General features: G+C 40.3%; 1 protein-coding gene across 1 annotated transcript in view; it reads right to left on the bottom strand.

Annotated features, from left to right (window-relative positions):
- Positions 1 to 17,124, bottom strand: part of tnikb (TRAF2 and NCK interacting kinase b) — a 111,064-nt gene extending 93,940 nt beyond the window's left edge. The window contains exons 1-2 of the mRNA XM_055150928.1: positions 17,027 to 17,124; positions 6,890 to 6,955 (exon numbers count right to left, since the gene is read on the bottom strand). Of these exons, the coding sequence (XP_055006903.1) occupies positions 6,890 to 6,955; positions 17,027 to 17,083 (123 nt within the window). The 5' untranslated portion in view covers positions 17,084 to 17,124. The remainder of the gene's footprint in view (positions 1 to 6,889; positions 6,956 to 17,026) is intronic.
- Positions 17,125 to 17,914: the final 790 nt, after the last annotated feature.

Below are 17,914 nucleotides of genomic sequence, written 5' to 3'. Positions count from 1 at the left end.
GTTTTCGTCCTGGTTTAGACCTGGTTTAGTCCTCTTTTAGTCCTGGTTAAGACCTGATTTAGACCTGGTTTAGTCCTGTTTTAGTCCCGTTTTAATCCTGGTTTAGACCTGGTTTAGTCCTGTTTTCGTCCTGGTTTAGACCTGGTTTAGACCAGGTTTAGTCCTGGTTTAGTCCTGTTTTAGTCCTGGTTTAGACCTGATTTAGACTTGGTTTAGTCCTGTTTTCGTCCTGGTTTAGACCTGGTTTAGTCCTCTTTTAGTCCTGGTTAAGACCTGATTTAGACCTGGTTTAGTCCTGTTTTCGTCCTGGTTTAGTCCTGGTTTAGACCTGGTTTAGATCTGTTTTAGTCCTGTTTTAGTCCTGTTTTAGTCCTGGTTTAGACCTGGTTTAGTCCTGGTTTAGACCTGGTTCAGTCCTATTTTCTTCCTGGTTTAGTTCCATTTTTCATTTAAACCCAAAATCGAAAACTGAGAAAACAAATCATTTTCGGTTTTTTTCATTTTGGTTTTGGAGACAAATAATAAAGAAAATTGTTGTTTTTTTCATTTTCTCATTTTGGGTTTTATTTTGAAAAACAAATGAACGAATGACACACAGATTCTCCAGATCTGTTTGTGACGAGAAAACAACATTAAAACAGATCAGAAAATAGAAAAAACAAACGGAAGCAGCTAAAATGAACATTGTTAAATTGCAATTGTTATTTATTTAATTTATTTTTTTTGTAATACAGTGAGTTATTTTTTTGGATTTACATTTTAGATTTTTCATGGTAAAGTTTAATATAATCCAAAGTGAAATCTGTGTCTTGTCCCCATCTGGCAGCATGACATCATTACACTGTAAAATCTCAAAACCACCAATTAAGGATGATGTAATGTTTATGGAGTAAAAACAACTCTGTCATAAGATCACACGAGTTTTCTAAGAAATCTGGACCTGTATCTTAAAGCTGCACTGTGGAACTTTTCCCGTGGAGGAGGGTCTGCCGGAGTGTTATTATGTTACTATTGCATTGCCGAGAATGTTCCTCAGTATGGCATTAAGCTCCACGGGGATGAGGAGGTGACGCCAGGCCAGTCAGAGGTCAGATCTGCGGAGAGGCGACCCCGCTCACAGAAATAATTCAGGTTTTTCCTTGTATTTTTTGCAGTAAAAATGCTTGCAAATGAAGTCCGGGTAAGTACACTGGTTCTGTCCTGGTGTAGTCTTGGTTTGGTCCTAATTCAGGCTTGGTTTAGTCCTAGTCTAGTCTTGGTTTGGTCCTAATTCAGGCTTGGTTTAGTCCTGATTCAATCTTGGTTTGGTCGTAGTTCAGTCTTGGTTTGGTCCTAATTCAGGCTTGGTTTAGTCCTAGTCTAGTCTTGGTTTGGTCCTAATTCAGGCTTGGTTTAGTCCTGATTCAATCTTGGTTTGGTCGTAATTCAGTCTTGGCTTAGTCCTGATTCAGTCTTAGTTTAGTCCTGGTTTAGTCTTGGTTCTGACCTGGTTCAGTCCTGGTTTAGTCTTGTTTAGTCCTAGTTCAACCTTGGTTTAATCCTGATTCAGTCTTGTTTTAGTCTTGATAGAGTCTTGGTTCAGTCTTGGTTTAGTCTTAGTTTAGTCTTGGTTTAGTCCTGGTTTAGTCCTAGTTTAATCCTGGTTTAGTCTTGGATTAGTTTTGGTTTAGTCCTAGTCCAGTCTTGGTTTAGTCCGGTTTAGTAATGATAGAGTCTTGGTTTACTCCTGGTTCAGTCCAATTTAGTCTTGGTTTAGTCCTGGCACAGTCCTGGTTTAGTCTTGGTTCAGTCTCGGGTTCAGTCTCGGTTCAGTCCTGGTTTAGTCCTAGTTCAGTCCTGGTTTAGTCTTGGTTCAGTCCTGATTTAGTGTTGGTTCAGTCCTGGTTTCAGTCTTGGTTTAGTCTTGGTTCAATCTTGGTTTAGTCCTGGGTTTAGTCCTGGTTCAGTCCTGGTTTTGTTCTGGTTCAGTCCTGGTTTAGTCCTGGCACAGTTCTGGTTCAATCTTGGTTCAGTTCTGGTTCAGTCCTGGTTTTAGTCTTGATTTAGTCCTGGCACAGTCCTAGTTCAGTCTTCATTCAGTCTTGGTTTGTAAATGAACAAATGCAAGATAGTTAAGTGTAATGCCCTACTTTGGAACATGCATTAAGATCACCATGGAGACAAGCAAGTGGTTTATCCTACACCAGAAAATTGTGTGTAACTTCATCATAAAATCTTTAAATGGAAAAAGGAAACACATTTAAAAAGGTTAAACAGTTGTGTAGTTGAAGTAATAGAAAGTATGTTTGGAATTTGTTAGAAAAACAGTGTAATAAATAATTAATCCAGAGAAAATGATTTTAAATAAGTGATGAATGACTAAGTAAAAAAGCTAAAGATAAAGCTGATCCTAATATGACTCACCTTAGAGGCAAGTAATACAACGTTACTTTAGAACATTTAAAAAAAAAAACCTCAAAATTATAACAAAAACAAATGATTTAGTTTTGATAAATTGAGGAAATTAATAACTAAATAGTCTTAGTTTAGTCTTGGTTTAGTCTTGGTTTAGTCTAAGCTTAGGCCTGGTTTGTCTTGGTTTAGTCCTGGTTCAGTTTTAGTTTAGTCCTGGTTTAGTCTGAGTTTAGTCCTGGTTTATTCTGAGTTTAGTCCTGGTTTAGTCTTAGTTTAGTCCTGGTTTATTCTTGGTTCAATCTTAGTTCAGTCCTGGTTCAGTCTTGGTTTAGTCTTGGTTCAGTCCTGGTTTAGTATTGGTTTAGTCTTGGTTCAGTCCTGGTTTAGTATTGGTTTAGTCTTGGTTCAGTCCTGGTTTAGTCTTGGTTTAGTCTTGGTTCTGTCCTGGTTTAGTCTTGGTTCAGTCCTGGTTTAGTATTGGTTTAGTCTTGGTTCAGTCCTGGTTTATTCCTGGTTCAGTCCTGGTTCAATCCTGGTTTAATCCTGGTTTAGTCCTGGTTCAGTCCTGGTTCAGTCCTGGTTTAGTCATGGTTCAGTCTAAGTAAAAAAAAAAAAAGCAAAGATAAGCTGATCCTAATGCGAGTGACTCACCTTAGAGTCAAGTAATACAATGTTACTTCAGAACATTTAACAAAACCTCAAAATTATAACCAAAACAAATTATTTTGTTTTGATAAATTGAGGAAATGTGAGTTTAGGAAAAGGCAAAGAAAGTAGTCAAATAGTTCAAAGTTTAAATAGCCTGATTCATCAGCCAGGTTCACTTTGTGGAAACCGTCTGACTTCGCAGCATTAGGATTCGTTTGTTTTTTAAATTTAACCAATCGCTGCTATTTGGTCGTGACGTATGTAATGCGCCGTAACACTCAGTGGTGTCCAAGTAAGGGCCAGCACAACAGCAAACATAACAGAGAGTGAACATGTCTGTCAGCGATCATTATCGTTTCGGCGAGGTGAACTTGCAAATTAAAGGTGCAATAAAAAATGCTAAGTTTGTATTTGACAAAGGAAGTCCAAAGGAGGATAATGTATGCAGTCTGCTGTTGGCCGAGGCGCAGTCTACAACTTCCGGGGGGTTCTTGCAAAACGTCTAGTGTATTCTGATTCCTGACCTAGTCGCTGGAGAGAAATGAAATCGAGTGGCGCCAACCTGACTATGTATGTGACCCAGGAATTGTACAATGTCCAGGTCTGCTATAGCTCCTAATAATGTTTACGGGCATAAGAATAAAAATAAATAAATAAACAAAAAATAATAATTTGAACTGATTGTGTTGATCTAGTGTTGTCAGGATACAAAAATGTCAAACTTGATTTTGATACTAAGAAATAGACTCGATACTCAATACTGATTCTGTCCAGTGTCTCCCAAACTTTTTTTTTCTGGGGACCCATAGTTTAAAAGTCACAAACGTTGGCGACCCAAGTTAATCGACATTATTCGTAAATCACAAAATAAAGTTGGATTTGAACATTATTGAACATTAATGAGGATATTTTATTGTCGCCTGAGTGATCGTGTCTCTGAACAATTAGTATTACTCAAGTTTTAAACAATAAACGCAATAAAAGGATCCGTAAGTCACCTATTTGGATGTTAAATGTAGACTGTTCCTTTTTCTTTTAAACACTCAACTGAAGCAGCAATATTGGAACAAAATTGTCAATAAAATAATTACAAAATGATTAGAAGTTACCGTCTTTTTCTCATACAGCTCAAAATCATTCTAAAGCTTTTCAAGAAAGGTTCATTTCTGTTCTACTCTCGATATTCGTTTTAGTCTTAATTAGCGTCAGATTTTCTATAATTTTGTCAAGTCTAAAATTAAAAATGTCATAATTATCATATAACTCGACACAGCAGAATTAGCTGGTACATCGCACACCTTCCTTCCGTATTATGTAAGGTCTAATTCTCACAGCCAAAATTATCCATGTGTTAAATTCACACAAACAGAAATCATTGAGCTGTTTCACGTGTATCTGCCTGGAGCTGTTCCACTTGGACGTCCCTCACATATAATATCATAAAATAAAATAACGAGAATATATTTATTAACAGTATCACAAGATTTACTACTGCTGTAATTCCTATTTTGGCAAGTAAGTTCATCAGGTAAAAGCTGCAATGTGTAACTTTTTCTATGGAGATGTCATTTCACTGCCAGGAATGTACCACAGTATCACTTTAAACAGTTTTACCTTAGATTTATTCAATTACAAGTAGTTTTATAGCTCAAAAATGCCAAGAAAAACAGACGTTCTGACTGTGAGCTTGGTCTGGTTTGGTTTCCATGAAGATAGAAAGGTTTAATTTAATGCCATACTGTGAAACATTCCAGACAAAGCAACAACGTCTCCAAGGAGAAAAGTATTTGGAGGATTGTCCACCAGAAAAGTTTGACAATGCCTCTTTAACGAAGCAAAAAAGAATGAAACAAAAACGACTACAGGTGTCAAACTCAAATTCACAGAGGGTCAGAATTAAAAACTGGGACTAAGGCTACGTTCAGACTGCAATTCATTTTTTATTTTTTTTTGTGAAATTCGATGTTTTTTCGAGGTCGTTCACATTTCCAATTAAATGCGACTTGTATGTGACTCCAGTGTGAACATTAAACGGCCGGAAAGTGTCCCGCATGTGCACTGGAGACACGACAACATCAACCTCAGCGAGCGTGCTCTGTGTTTATGGAAGTTGTCCAAACATGGACACGAGCATCAAGCACCTGGAGATTTTAAAGTTCCTCTCGTACCGGAGCCAGAACATGAACAACTTACTTATTTTAAGGAGGAGATTGAGAAGGAGAAGGACGAGGTTTTTGGCCGTGGTGTTTTGTGGGGCAGCGGCAGCGACGTCCGTTGAAAGGAACGTGTGGATGTGGAGACGTAGCCAAGAGTGGTGAGTGGTGATGTGCTTCACATCAGTGACACGGAGTTCATTAACAACTTTTCGTATGACAAGAAGAACGGTTTGTGTACATTTGTGGTCTTGTTGATAAACGTGTAGGTGGATGAATGCGCTTTGGCCGTTCAGACTGAAGTCACATGTCAAAAGATCAGATATGTATCGGTTTTAGGAGACCAAATATCCAAGTGTCCTGGGTCGCATTTGAAAAAATCGGATCTGTGTCGTTCAGACTGTCATTAAAAGATCAGATACAGGAACATAGAAGCCAAAAAATCGGATTTGGGTCACTTCAGGCTGCAGCTGAACATAGCCTATGTCGTGGGCCAAACTAAATATTGAAAAATATCAACAACATCTGCATGTTTTCTCTTCTTTTGAGATATGTAGCGTTAAACTTTTTCTCATTAAAATAAATGTTTAATAATAGTTTTGCTTAAACATTGAATCCAGAACAAGCATAATAAAAAAAAAATAACACAATTTTAAATAAATAATGTCTCTATAGCCGATCTGTAGCCAGCAGGTCAGCTCTAATAAATATTGATTTGATCTCGCGGGCCAAATATAATTATATCGCGGGCCAAATTTGGACCCCGGGCCTGAGTTTGACATGTCTGGACTAGACTATAACCTGGACTATAGTTTGGTTTTATGCATAGTTTTGAGGTGTAGCCATAGACTGTATATATAAATGGGTGGAGGAGCATGGGCACGCTTCTGGCTCCATCTACTCTGGCTCCAACAGGCTTACATCACAAACTAGGAAGACGTTTGGAAACATGCGATTACGACTCCCTGTGTAGTTCCCGACACTGGACTCACTGACCGACTGTAATAAAACCCACTGAAGTAAAAATGTGATCAGCGGTAAAATGAAGACTTCAGACGTATGAGTTGTTTGGAATCATCTCGTCTCTTCTAATCGCATGAACCCAGTGCGATCGGAGTTGTGTGTCATTGGAGAAATTATGAAAATTGAGGTATGGTTGGAATTGTTGATGAGCTGAACGTAATTTTCTAATTTTTCCTAGAACATAACCCGCCGGTAGTTTTAATCGCATGTTTCCAAACGTCTTCCTGGTTTATAACGTAAGCATGAAAAGAGCCTTTTCACTCTGTATTGAAAAAACTTTGTCCCTCTCTCTCCTCTTCCTCTTGATTAAGAATGTCCCGCAGTATGGCTTTAAACTTATCTATCTCCATGGAGACCATCAGATCACACCCAGTGGCAACCCTGTTTTGTTTGTTTTTAAGACGTAAAAACATTTGTAATTAAATACAGTGAAACTTTTAGTGAAAAAAAGATCTCCATAGCAACACACAGGCAGGAAGCAGATGCTGCATCAGAAATGTTACGTAATTCAGCTTTCATGACTAAACCTGAACAAAACAAAACTAGGATTCAAAACAAAACCCCGGCTATTACAGCATTAGGTCCGGATTAAACCAGGACTAGAGTCAAACCCCACAGATTAAGACTGAAAACACAGAATTATAAAGGATTTTAAAGGAGTTTGTTCTTACCTTGTACACCTGTCCATAGGTGCCATTTCCAACCAGTTCAACCAGCTCAAAGATCCCGGCTGGATCCTGAAACACAGAAAAACTCTTATTACATGGGAACTGCACTTTGAATTGAGAAAAACATTATAAATAACAGAGGTGTAAGAAAAAATCAATTCAGTGATATATCGTGATAATTCATTGCACAATTCTCAAAAATTCATTAATTACATTCGCTGTTCTGATGATTTAAACATTTTTATAAACAAACGCAATCAGAGACAGCAACCTGGTCCCCCATGAACCATCGGTGAGAGCTTGTGTGATGATTGGGTGAATATTTTTAGCCCGCAGATGGTTCAGAAATTGCCGAAATTGCCTGTCCTTTATAACGGCGTGACCTTTCAATTGACCCGTGTGACCTCAAATGACCTCGGATCGTCACCAAACTTTTTTTTTTTGAGGCATCGCGCACGGAGGCTTGACCCACGTACCAAATTTGGTGACAATCGGTCCATAAATGGCAGAATTATCGTGGGTGAACAGACACACAGGGAGAATACACAATCTAGTCAACCCTTCGAGGACCAGGTCATGATATTTCATACAACTGTGTTCTCATGAAGATGCAGTTGGCTGTATTAATAAAAGTAATTACTGATAAATCGAAATATATCGTCTTATGTTTTAGTATCGGGATATATCGTGATATATCGAATCGTGACATGCATATCGTGATCTGTATTGTATCGTCAGACTCATGGCAATGCATACACCTGTTAAATAACACTCTTAAATCGCTTAAAGGCAGAGGTGGGGACTTGGACTCGAGTCAGACTTGAGTCACTATTTTTAGGTCTTGAGACTTGACTTGATAAAATGGACTAAGACTTGGGATTCAACTTGGACTTGAAGGTCAGTGACTTAGGACTTGACTTGGACTTGAGGCCTGTGACTTGAGAAGAATTTTTAAATCTGAATTCTTTCTAATCTCACTGTAATAATTCACACTAAAATCTTGTCAAGACATTTAAAAAGGGGAAAAAAAGCATTTTGACAACTCTTATATAATCTATAAATATTCTTAGATAAATATACAGTGTTTTTTTAAAGTACAATTAAGTTTAAAATTCATATAAATTGCAAAAAATCAAAGCTATATTTGGTAATTTGGTTCAAAGATTTGAAATGACTTGAAGCCCAAAGCAGACGACTTGGACTTGACTTGGACTTATGGGCCAGTGACTCAAGACTCGACTTGGACTTTGCTGTATTTGACTTGGGATTTGGCTTGGACTTGAGGTCAAAGACTTGAGACTTGCAAACCGAAGACTTGGTCCCACCTCTGCTTAAAGGTCCCGTATTGCTCTACTTTCTGATCTTTATAATGTTGTTTCCTCGTCACAAACAAACCTGTAGTTGTGTTTTGTTTCGTTCACACATGTTTAATGCACAAATCTTGTAAATTTAGAGTTTGAGTTCGTCTCTCAAACAGAAAACACTCTGTTCCACGTTGGGATACAACTTCACAAGAATCATTTGGATAATTTCAGCCCTGGACGTGGCAATCTCTACTGAATTTAAGGTCAATTTAAGGAGCAATTCGCTTGAAAACTACCACTTTTTGAGTTTTGTAGATGTACAGAGACTAAAAATAAAGTGTTACTCAAACATGTGCAGGTATTTTTGAGGTTTCGATGAGGTAACATTACATTAGAACATGACTAAAAGCTCACAAGAGTCAATTTTGCGCAATATAGGACTTTTAACATGATCTTATCTTACGTAGACACACCAATAAGGAAGATTCTCTCAGAATCTGGTAAAAAATGTGCTCAAAGTGATATGCAAACAGAAATTGTATAATGTTTACTAAGGCTAATGATAAATTATTACGTTATTATTAGACATTTCAGGTTGTATTTCTTTAGTCTGGTATCAAATTTATGCCGTGATATTTGGACACACACCACATCAAAATGCAGACTTAACTAGGACTAAACCTGGAACTAAACCAGGACTAAATCAGGACTAAGCAGGACTAGAACAGGACCAAACAAGACTAAAGTGCGAGGGTTCAAACCAGGGCTAAACCAGGACAAGTGTGAGCGCTCCCTTAATATTTTCGTTGTCAGTATTTGATGGGAAGTTTGATGGGTGGGTGGTGAGGTTGAAGTAGCTTTAGGGAAGACGTTTCATAATAACAAGACCTCGTAAAATGTCAATGTCAAACTTAAAACGTACGGGGTAAAAATGAGAGATTTCTCTAGAAGCATATACGCAAGATTTTGACAGATAAGCAATAATTTAAAAACAATATTACACATTTTTAGTACCAAGAAGGTGCGATCGGACCTGTTAAACTTTTTAAAAAATCTCATGTTTGTACACATCTTAAAGGTGCATTGTGTAACTTTTCTGGCTTGTCTCCATGGAGATGTTATTGCTTTGCTTGGAATGTTCCATGGTATGATATTAAAAGCATCTATCTACCATATTTTTCTGACTATAAGCCGCACTTTTTTCATGGTTTGGGTGTTTCCTGCGACTTATATATAAAATTTTTGAAACTGTCACTTCACTCTACTGCGCATGTCTCCTGCAGAAAGAGCCTCTGTCCTGCTGCAAGTAGTGAAATATTCAGCTGAAAGCGGTAATCGAGCAGCAGAAAGAAAGTTTGGAGTGAACGAGAAACTTGTGAGGGACTGACGAAAGGATGGAGAACACAGCTTCACGGTAACCAGGAGGATACAACATGCAACTTTCCTGGAAGTCACTGGATGAATCGACAAAGCCTGGACTTCAGTGACACTGAAACCATCCTGTCGGGATTCAGAAAGGCCGGAATAATTCTAACTGGAACTGATGCTGAGTCTGACGACAGCGACACAGAAGTGGAAGCGTCGCTCTGTTTACCTCCAGAGGTCGTGGAGTTGTTTAGAAGTGAAACAGAGGATGAAGAATTGAATGGATTTAGTGATTTGGAGTGAGATGGAGAGTTTGTTAAACTTGTTCTGTTCTGTTGTTTATGTTATACTTATCTGAAGAACTGTTCATATGTGACGTTAATAGTCTGTTGTTCTCTGTTCTGTTGTTATTACTAGAACTTGACTTTCAAGATAAAATGTCAGTTCTTGGTCTTTGATTTTATAAAATAAATTTCCCCCAAAAAGTGCAACTTATAGTCCGGTGCAAATTAGATATGTTTTTGTCTTCTTCATTATGCATTTTTTGGCTGGTGCGACTTATACTCCGAAGTGACTTATAGTCTGAAAAATATGGTAATAATCATTTATTCATTACTGGTGTTTCTTTTGCTATAAAAACAAAAATCCTCTCAGGGTGGTCGCCTCTCCACAGATCTGTGGCACAAAAGTCACTCAAACATTTAAATACAAAAACGAAAACTGACGCATTGTTATTGTTTTTTTTTTCATTTTGGTTTTGGAGACAAATAATGAAGAAAATTGTTGTTTTTTTCGTTTTCTTATTTTTGGTTTTATATTGAAAAAAAACTAATGAACGAATGTTACAGGGATTAAGATCCTGTGTCCAAATAGTTTCTGTTGTGGCTCAGTAAAGTTTGTCTAAGCCTATTTTGTAGATATTTTCCTCAAATAGTTTCTCCCCTCACTGCAAATGCATGTAACTGTAAACCAGCTCTGTACATAGACTTGTAGATAGTCTTGTTGGTATGTTCTTGGTATTTGACCCGGCTCTCTCCTGCTGCATACCTGTCAAGTTTCACCTGCCTCTCAAAACCTCTCATTCTCCTGCTCTATAAGGGCCCCGGCTGTTTCTCACGGGCTCCGACTCCACTCAGAAATGTCTCTCCAGGAAATGCAATAAAACCTGAGGGCAAACGTGTAAAACTTTGAGCCTTTTAGTCGTCTCCAAATATTGTTAAAGGTCCTTCCTGTATTACATAAAATGAATTCTCGTGAGGTTTAAACCGTGTTAGTTCCTCAAAAACAGAATTGGAGTTGTGTTTTGTTTCATTCAGGTCAAGCAAAAACATTTTAGCATAAATGTAAACGAGACGCACAACTAAAGAGGAACAATTTGGGACAGTTTAAAAGGTCGACCAATGTTGTTTCCTCGTCGCAAACAGACCTGAAGTTGTGTTTTGTTTCGTTCACACATGATTAACTCAAAAATCCTGCATATTTAGGCTGAGTTCTTCTCTCAAACTGAAAACACTCTGTTCCAACTTGTGATGTCATGAAGTTGTAGTTTTCAACAGCTAGAAATGGACAGTTTCAGAGCTAAAATCATGTCGATGATTCTAATGCAGGTGTGTAGAGTTTAAAAACACAGTGGAGCACTTTCTGTATTACCACATGACATCACAAGGTGGAACAGAGTGTTTTCTGATTGAGAGATGAGCTAAATAATACACTGGAATACACTACACGGTTCACAAAAACCCCAGAAGTGCGAGTTCAGGCACCAGCCAATCAGCGAAGAGCCATACATTCTGTGTTGTCAACGATTCCCAAGATCAAGTATTTAAAGCCGGAATAAAGAGAATGTTTGGTGAATTTTATCAAGCAGAAAGACGTTATTGCCCTTCTTCCTACGGGATTTGGTGCATTACATATGTCACGACCAAACAGCAGCGATTGGTTAAATTTAAAAAGTTCCTGCCTACTGTCGAGCGAACAAATCCTAATGCTGCGAGGTCAGACGGTTTCTACGAGGTGAAACCAGATGATGAATCAGACTATAAATATGCAGGGTTTGTGTGTTAAACATGTGTGAATGAAACAATGTGCGACAAGGAAACAACATTAGAACATACATTAGAACATAGCGTAATATGGGCCATTGTTTCCCAAAAACTGAGTCGTGATCCTCAGGTGGGTCACAAGAGATTTTTATTTTTATTTTTTTTTTGCCGCCTTGTCACATGAGATTTTCTGTGCTCACAACAATGAAGACAAAGCACAGAAACAAACTGAACTGCTGTTGCACTCTCCTCCTGCACCCGGACCTTAACATGATACAAAAACACAGACAGGTCCATCTATCTCATTAGAAATATTGACATGTTTTTTATAATTTCTAATAATTTTGTAATTATTTTATTGACTATTTTGTTCCAATATTGCTGCTTCAATTGAACGATGAAAAGAAAAAGAAATGGGCTACATTTGAAGCCCAAATAGGCGACTTATGGATCCTTTTATTTCTTGTTCAATTACTGTTTTTAATTGTTTAAAACTTAACTAATACTAATTGTCCAGAGAGACACAATCGCTCAGTCAACTATAAAATATCCTCATTAATGTTCAATAATCCACCTTTATTTTGTGATTTACAAATAATGTCAATTGTCTTGGGTCTCAAAGTTTTGTGACTTTTAAAATATGGGTCCCCAGAAAAAAAAAAAAGTTTGGGAAACACTCATGTAGGCCCTGAAAATAGGAATTTGTAGTCCTCTTAAAATGCCCCAAACTGGTCCTTTTTAGTTGTGAGTCTCTTTCACAGTAATTTATAATGTTTGCTTTTGGTTGACCTGCAAATAGTTTAGTCCAGCGGTGTCCAAACTATGGCCCGGGGACCAAAAGCGGTCCACAGAGCATGTTCTGTAGTCCTTCTGGCCCAAATAAGTCGAATGTTTTTCTTTTAATTCACACAAATGTAAGTAATTTTACAACTAGATACTAACTGACATCGCGTCGCATCGTGACACGGATCTAAAATTAATGTTCCAAGTCTTATTAAAGGCGCAGTGGCTCTGTCAAAGCCGTTGTGTTAAATATTGAATCTGAATGACTCATTGTAATGATCACTGCCTGTGGTCCGCTGCTTCAGATGGGTTTAAAGAAGTGTGCCGATGGTTTAGTCATGAAAATACACTTAAAGCTGTAACTTTCCTGAGGGAGGGAGATGTTAATTTACTACTGTGCTATGGCCCCCATGTACATGCAGCACGAATTTTGGACTTCCGGTCATCACACAATGCATACTGGGAAGGATTTTCCCAAAAAGTGAGCATCAAACCGCCATGTTTGTTTTCCCAGTGGGATGCGTCTATTGACAAAGTCGATCTTTTCACGTCTTTTGAACCATATTGCTTTTGTTTCTGGTTCTGATATTGTCATATTTTAGTTATGGGATTCGGACATTGTAATTGTGTAATTGGATGTCCTAACAGCGGAAAACGACTCGAGAAATGGGCTTTGAAAGTTTGCGAATTCCATAAATGCAAAAGGGAATCAGATGTGTGTGACTGCAAACCTCTGTTCAAACTGTTTCCCTTCCCAACGGAATTGAAGAATAGTGAAAGATGAAGGCGATGGGCAGGATTGATCCACAGGAAGGATGAACATTTTGTATGTGAAGCGCTCATTGTGTATGTGGAGCGCTCAACCTTGGTTATGAATTTAAAAAGTCAACGCCAAACCGAAATGCACCAGCTGTTTGCCAAGAAACACCTTCCACTGCAAAGAGACCAAGACATGATGTTGCTGTAAAGTCAAAAAAGAAAGTGCGAGCTCAGCCTGTTTGTCTTCTGCACCTCTCGCTTAACAAACGGGATCCCACTTTGATAGCGCTCCACATACAAAATGTTCACTGCAAACTCGGGATGATTTCTTAGGCAGCCAAAGGTTTCCTTTTTCGTCCTTCCTGTGGATGAATCCTGCCGCATCACCTTTCACTATTTTTCAATTCCATTGGGAAGGGAAACAGTTTGGACGGAGGTTTGCAGTCACACACATCTGATTCCCTTTTGCATTTATGGAGTTTGCAAACTTTCGAAGCCCATTTCTGGAGCCATTTTCCAGTGTTAGTACATCCAACAACCACACAATTACGATGTCTGAATCCCAAAACTAAAATATGACAATATCAGAACCAGAAACAAAAGTGATATGGTTCATAAGAATTGAAAAGATCGACTTTGTCAATAGACGCATCCCACTGGGAAATCAAACATGGCGGTTTGATGCTCACTTTTTCGGAAAATCCTTCCCAGTATGCATTGTGCAATGATCGGAAGTCTGAAATTGAGAATGAGAAGATCACACAGGGCCCCTCTTATAATGTTTAACCGTACATGTAAAAGATGTGGGCTTAATACAAATAGAAATATAGACAAATATCTTGTGTAAACTTGATTTAAAAGTCCATTTTCTTTCTTGCTTGATGTGTGGACAGTCTTTGGGCGCCTCCTGCTACTCTTCTGAGGCCCACACTTTGGGGATCGCAGTTTTATAACATTAAACTTTTGAATCTCCTCAGAGACAGTTGATACTCAGCCAGTTGTAGCGGATTAAGATGGATATGTCTAAACATTTTAAACACGTCCTGAAGAATTAACAAAAAGTCTGAATGATGAACTTAAACTATTCACATTTCAGAGCCTGTTTGTACAGATCTAAACCACAGGGTTAGAAGTTTTTATGCATAATTAGACAGTAAGATATTCTGTTGTTTGTGGAGGAAATTATTCTTCAAAAATAGCAGCCTTTGTGATTTGTCAATAGCGTCCACTTAAATTGTGATTTCAATTCAGTTGCGATGAATCTTGCAGCCTGAATCGTACATGTTTAAATGTTAATCACACTCTACAAGTCTGTGTTTGTCAAGTCTTTCAATAAAAAGTTGAGATTGCATAAAGTTTAAGGTTTAAATAAATGACAGAAACTATCATCAGTATTAAACTAAATTTAAAAATGTGAGCATAAGTAAGTCCAAAAACTATAAATTTGTCTGCCAGGGAGATTAGCTGAGTGTTGACGCCAGCAGGACTCTGATAAGTTTATCTCCTGAACATCCAAACACAGACTTACGCCTGTGAGGACACGAGTTACAAGATTATTTAAAAAAATAGTTTAAACTTTTCACTCAAGGTCAAACTGAAGCAGTCTGATTTCTCTGGCCTTTTTTCAGCCCACATCAAACCTGATGATTTAAACGGCCGTGTGTCTAATGTTACTGTATCTGTGTGGAGCTTTGAATAAAGATTATAACAACTGTCCAGTACAAATATGAAGATGAGCCTGTGGTGCAGATGAATGTGAGAAGATGAAGGATCAGGCACAGGGTCAGAGCAGAAAACACAGGATCAAACAGGATTAAATATTGAGTTCATAATAATAGTCTATAGCACCGTTTGCACCATTTGTTAGAATGTAGCCTGCACGAGACCATAGCTCCAGTGGAATAGCTCTAAGCCCTGGTCCTCAGAGACACGCGCACATCCGCGTCCTCTGTCTCGCGGGGACAGACACGACACTGACCCTCTCACTTCTGTTTGATTTACGTTTGTGTGAAGTGACTCGCTGCTCATGTGGAGCTCGGCTCGTGTCCATTACACAGAAATCTGGACGCACTTCGTGTCCCTGTGTTTTGTCTCATCACATGGCACGCGCACATTCCTGCACTGTCTCCTCGCGCACGCACACATGCACGCACACATGCGCGTGCGTGCCGCTGCTCGGTGCTGATGCTGATGTCGCCACCATCACATCACGAAATGGCGGAACGCGCTCCTGTTGCGGCTCTGCTCGGCGCGTGCGTGCGTGTACCGGTGTGCCTCGTGCCTGCCGGTGCGCGTGCACGCGTGTGAAAGTAGGGACAGTGTGTCAAGCCGCGGCTGAGCCGAGCTTAACATCTGCCCCACATTCAGAAATGCACAGACACCGCGCGCGGCCTATTATCCGGCCTCACGCACGCGCACGTGGCTGCACGCGGTGAGCGGCAGCAGCGAGAGAGGCTCACGTCACATCACGCGCCAGTTGTTGAGGAAAAAACAGCAACAACAAACAAGCTCTGATTACTTCAATCACTGCCTGCGCCAATATGAGCGCCACACGCGCTGTTCTGCGCACGTTTGATGACAGGTCACACGCGCGCTTCTTCCATTGTGCTCAGATGTTGCACTGGCGCTAAAGTGCCTCCTTTTGTCCACAAAGCGCAGAGAAGCTTCACACACGCATCTCCTCAAACGAGGTTTAACACCGGCTCAATAGAAAGACGACCTCCATAATGTGTTTATGAACTGTTCTGCCAAGACCATGTCCATAAATAGACTGAACAATTTAGAGATCAATACAACGACCCGAGACCCGCGCGCTCCAACAGTCCTCCACACCAGCTCTAAACCGAGGACTAAAGGACACGAGCGGGTTTTTACGCACGGAACCATCACAGTCACATCAGAGAATCGGGCTAATCTGACAGCGCCAATCAGCGCTAAACCAGGACACAGCGGGCCTAAGTTAAGCAGGTTTAAGTCTGAGCAGAAGTGCTCCGTGCTACAAAACTACAGGGACCCGGGCCAGGTGTGAAAGTGGGACAAAACAACGAGACACCTCTAATCACAACAAAAACTCTACATTATTCACCTTCACAATTCACATACATCAGGACACTCTTGAAACATGACTAAACCAGGACTAAACCAGGACTATACGAGGACTATACCAGGACTGAACTGTGCTATACTGGGACTAACCCCGGTCTAAAATGTAGGAAACTGAACCAGGACGATAAGAGCTATAATTAGGCGTAATAAATCATAAGAAATAGGTCTAAACCAGAAACAAACCAGGGCTAATTCCAGACTAATCCAGGACTAAAATGGGACTTTATAATCTAACCAGGAACTGACAAATCTAGGGCAATGCGAGGACGAAACCAAATCCAAAATCAGCACTAAAAAAGCACAAAAATGGAGCTAAAGCGTTATCGTAAAGACTGACAAATACTAAACCAGGATTAACCAAGAAGCGAATAAGGACTAAAAGAGCTCTAGGTTAGAAATAAAACTAAACTAGGGTGAGATAAAAGAACACGAAACCAAAATAGACTAGACCCAGCAGTGAAGCGCACTGAGCCGTAGTGTTTTAATGGACGAGGAGGCTGCGTCCTGGAGGTGTTCGCTGGGTCTAATTGGAAACCACTGCACATCGGTGAAGACATGCCCCTACTGTCTGCCCGCGTGCACTATTTTACACCCATTCCTTGTCGTGCACGCGCCTGCACACACATACACACACATACAGGGGCAGTACGCGCACGCACGAGCCCAAGGATGTGAAGCGAGCGAAGGAAGGACGGAGGCAGGGACGGGGAAGGGTGGGTTTGGAGACATTTGGAGTGTCGGTGTGCTGCTGCTGGTGCTGGTGCTGGTGGTGGTGTGCATACCCGGAGCGCAGATAGGTCGATTTCATCCAGACTCCTCGCGGGGGAGTCGCTCGCCATCGTGCTCTCTGCGGATCTCAAGATGGATGCAGGAAAAACCATCGAAAATTCCCCCCGAAATCTCCTGTCTCTCCTGTCCCCCCGCCGCTCCTCTCCGCCGCCGCCGCCGCCGTCAGCTCAGAACGGACCCCCCGCCTCCACCCCCCGACCGGCCCCGTGCGAGACCGCGTCCGTGCGCTTCTGCCGCCGCCGCCGCCGCCTCTGCCGCCGCCGCTGCTGCCGCTTCTGCCGCCTTCACGGAAACGCGTCCAAATGTGCATCCAAAAAATCGCCAAGAGGAAAGAAGGGGAGGATAGTGGTAGTCCGGGCCCGCTACATGACGCTCTCCTCCGCTGCTACATAGCCTGTCCTCCGTGAGAAGCAGCTCCAGCGCCCGTCAGTGTACGTCTCCGTGCGTGCGTCTCTCCTGGCCGTGCGTCTGTGTGCGCGCGGGAGTGGCTTGTGACGAGGCTGCGCGCTCCACAGAGACGCCCAATGAGCAATAATAAAGACTAGAGGGACCGTCCCCGTGGCTGTCTATAGAAGCCTATAAGCAGCATCCAGTTCAAGCGGACATTTTCTGACTGTAACATGCTACTAGAGAATTCATACAAACTAACAACGAGCTGGAATTTGAATTATCCATGGTGTCATAATGATCAAAAATAATAACAAAATAGCCTCTGAATGGGCAAACATTCTCTAAAACCCATGATTAACTTTGATAACTGAATGCACTTTTTTATATTTGTACTTTTATTTAATTAATTTGGTAGAATAATAGATTAATTATAAACACAGACTGTATAAAGAAGTCGACTAAAGGAGTATAACGTGAGTTATAGTGTCCGG

The sequence above is a fragment of the Boleophthalmus pectinirostris genome, unplaced genomic scaffold (assembly GCF_026225935.1).
Source record: "Boleophthalmus pectinirostris isolate CB_2022bp ecotype Guang Dong unplaced genomic scaffold, ASM2622593v1 HiC_scaffold_15, whole genome shotgun sequence".
Taxonomy (NCBI): domain Eukaryota; kingdom Metazoa; phylum Chordata; class Actinopteri; order Gobiiformes; family Gobiidae; genus Boleophthalmus; species Boleophthalmus pectinirostris.
The sequence above is the reverse complement of the archived record's forward strand: the minus strand, read 5'-3'. Positions and strand labels throughout refer to the sequence as shown.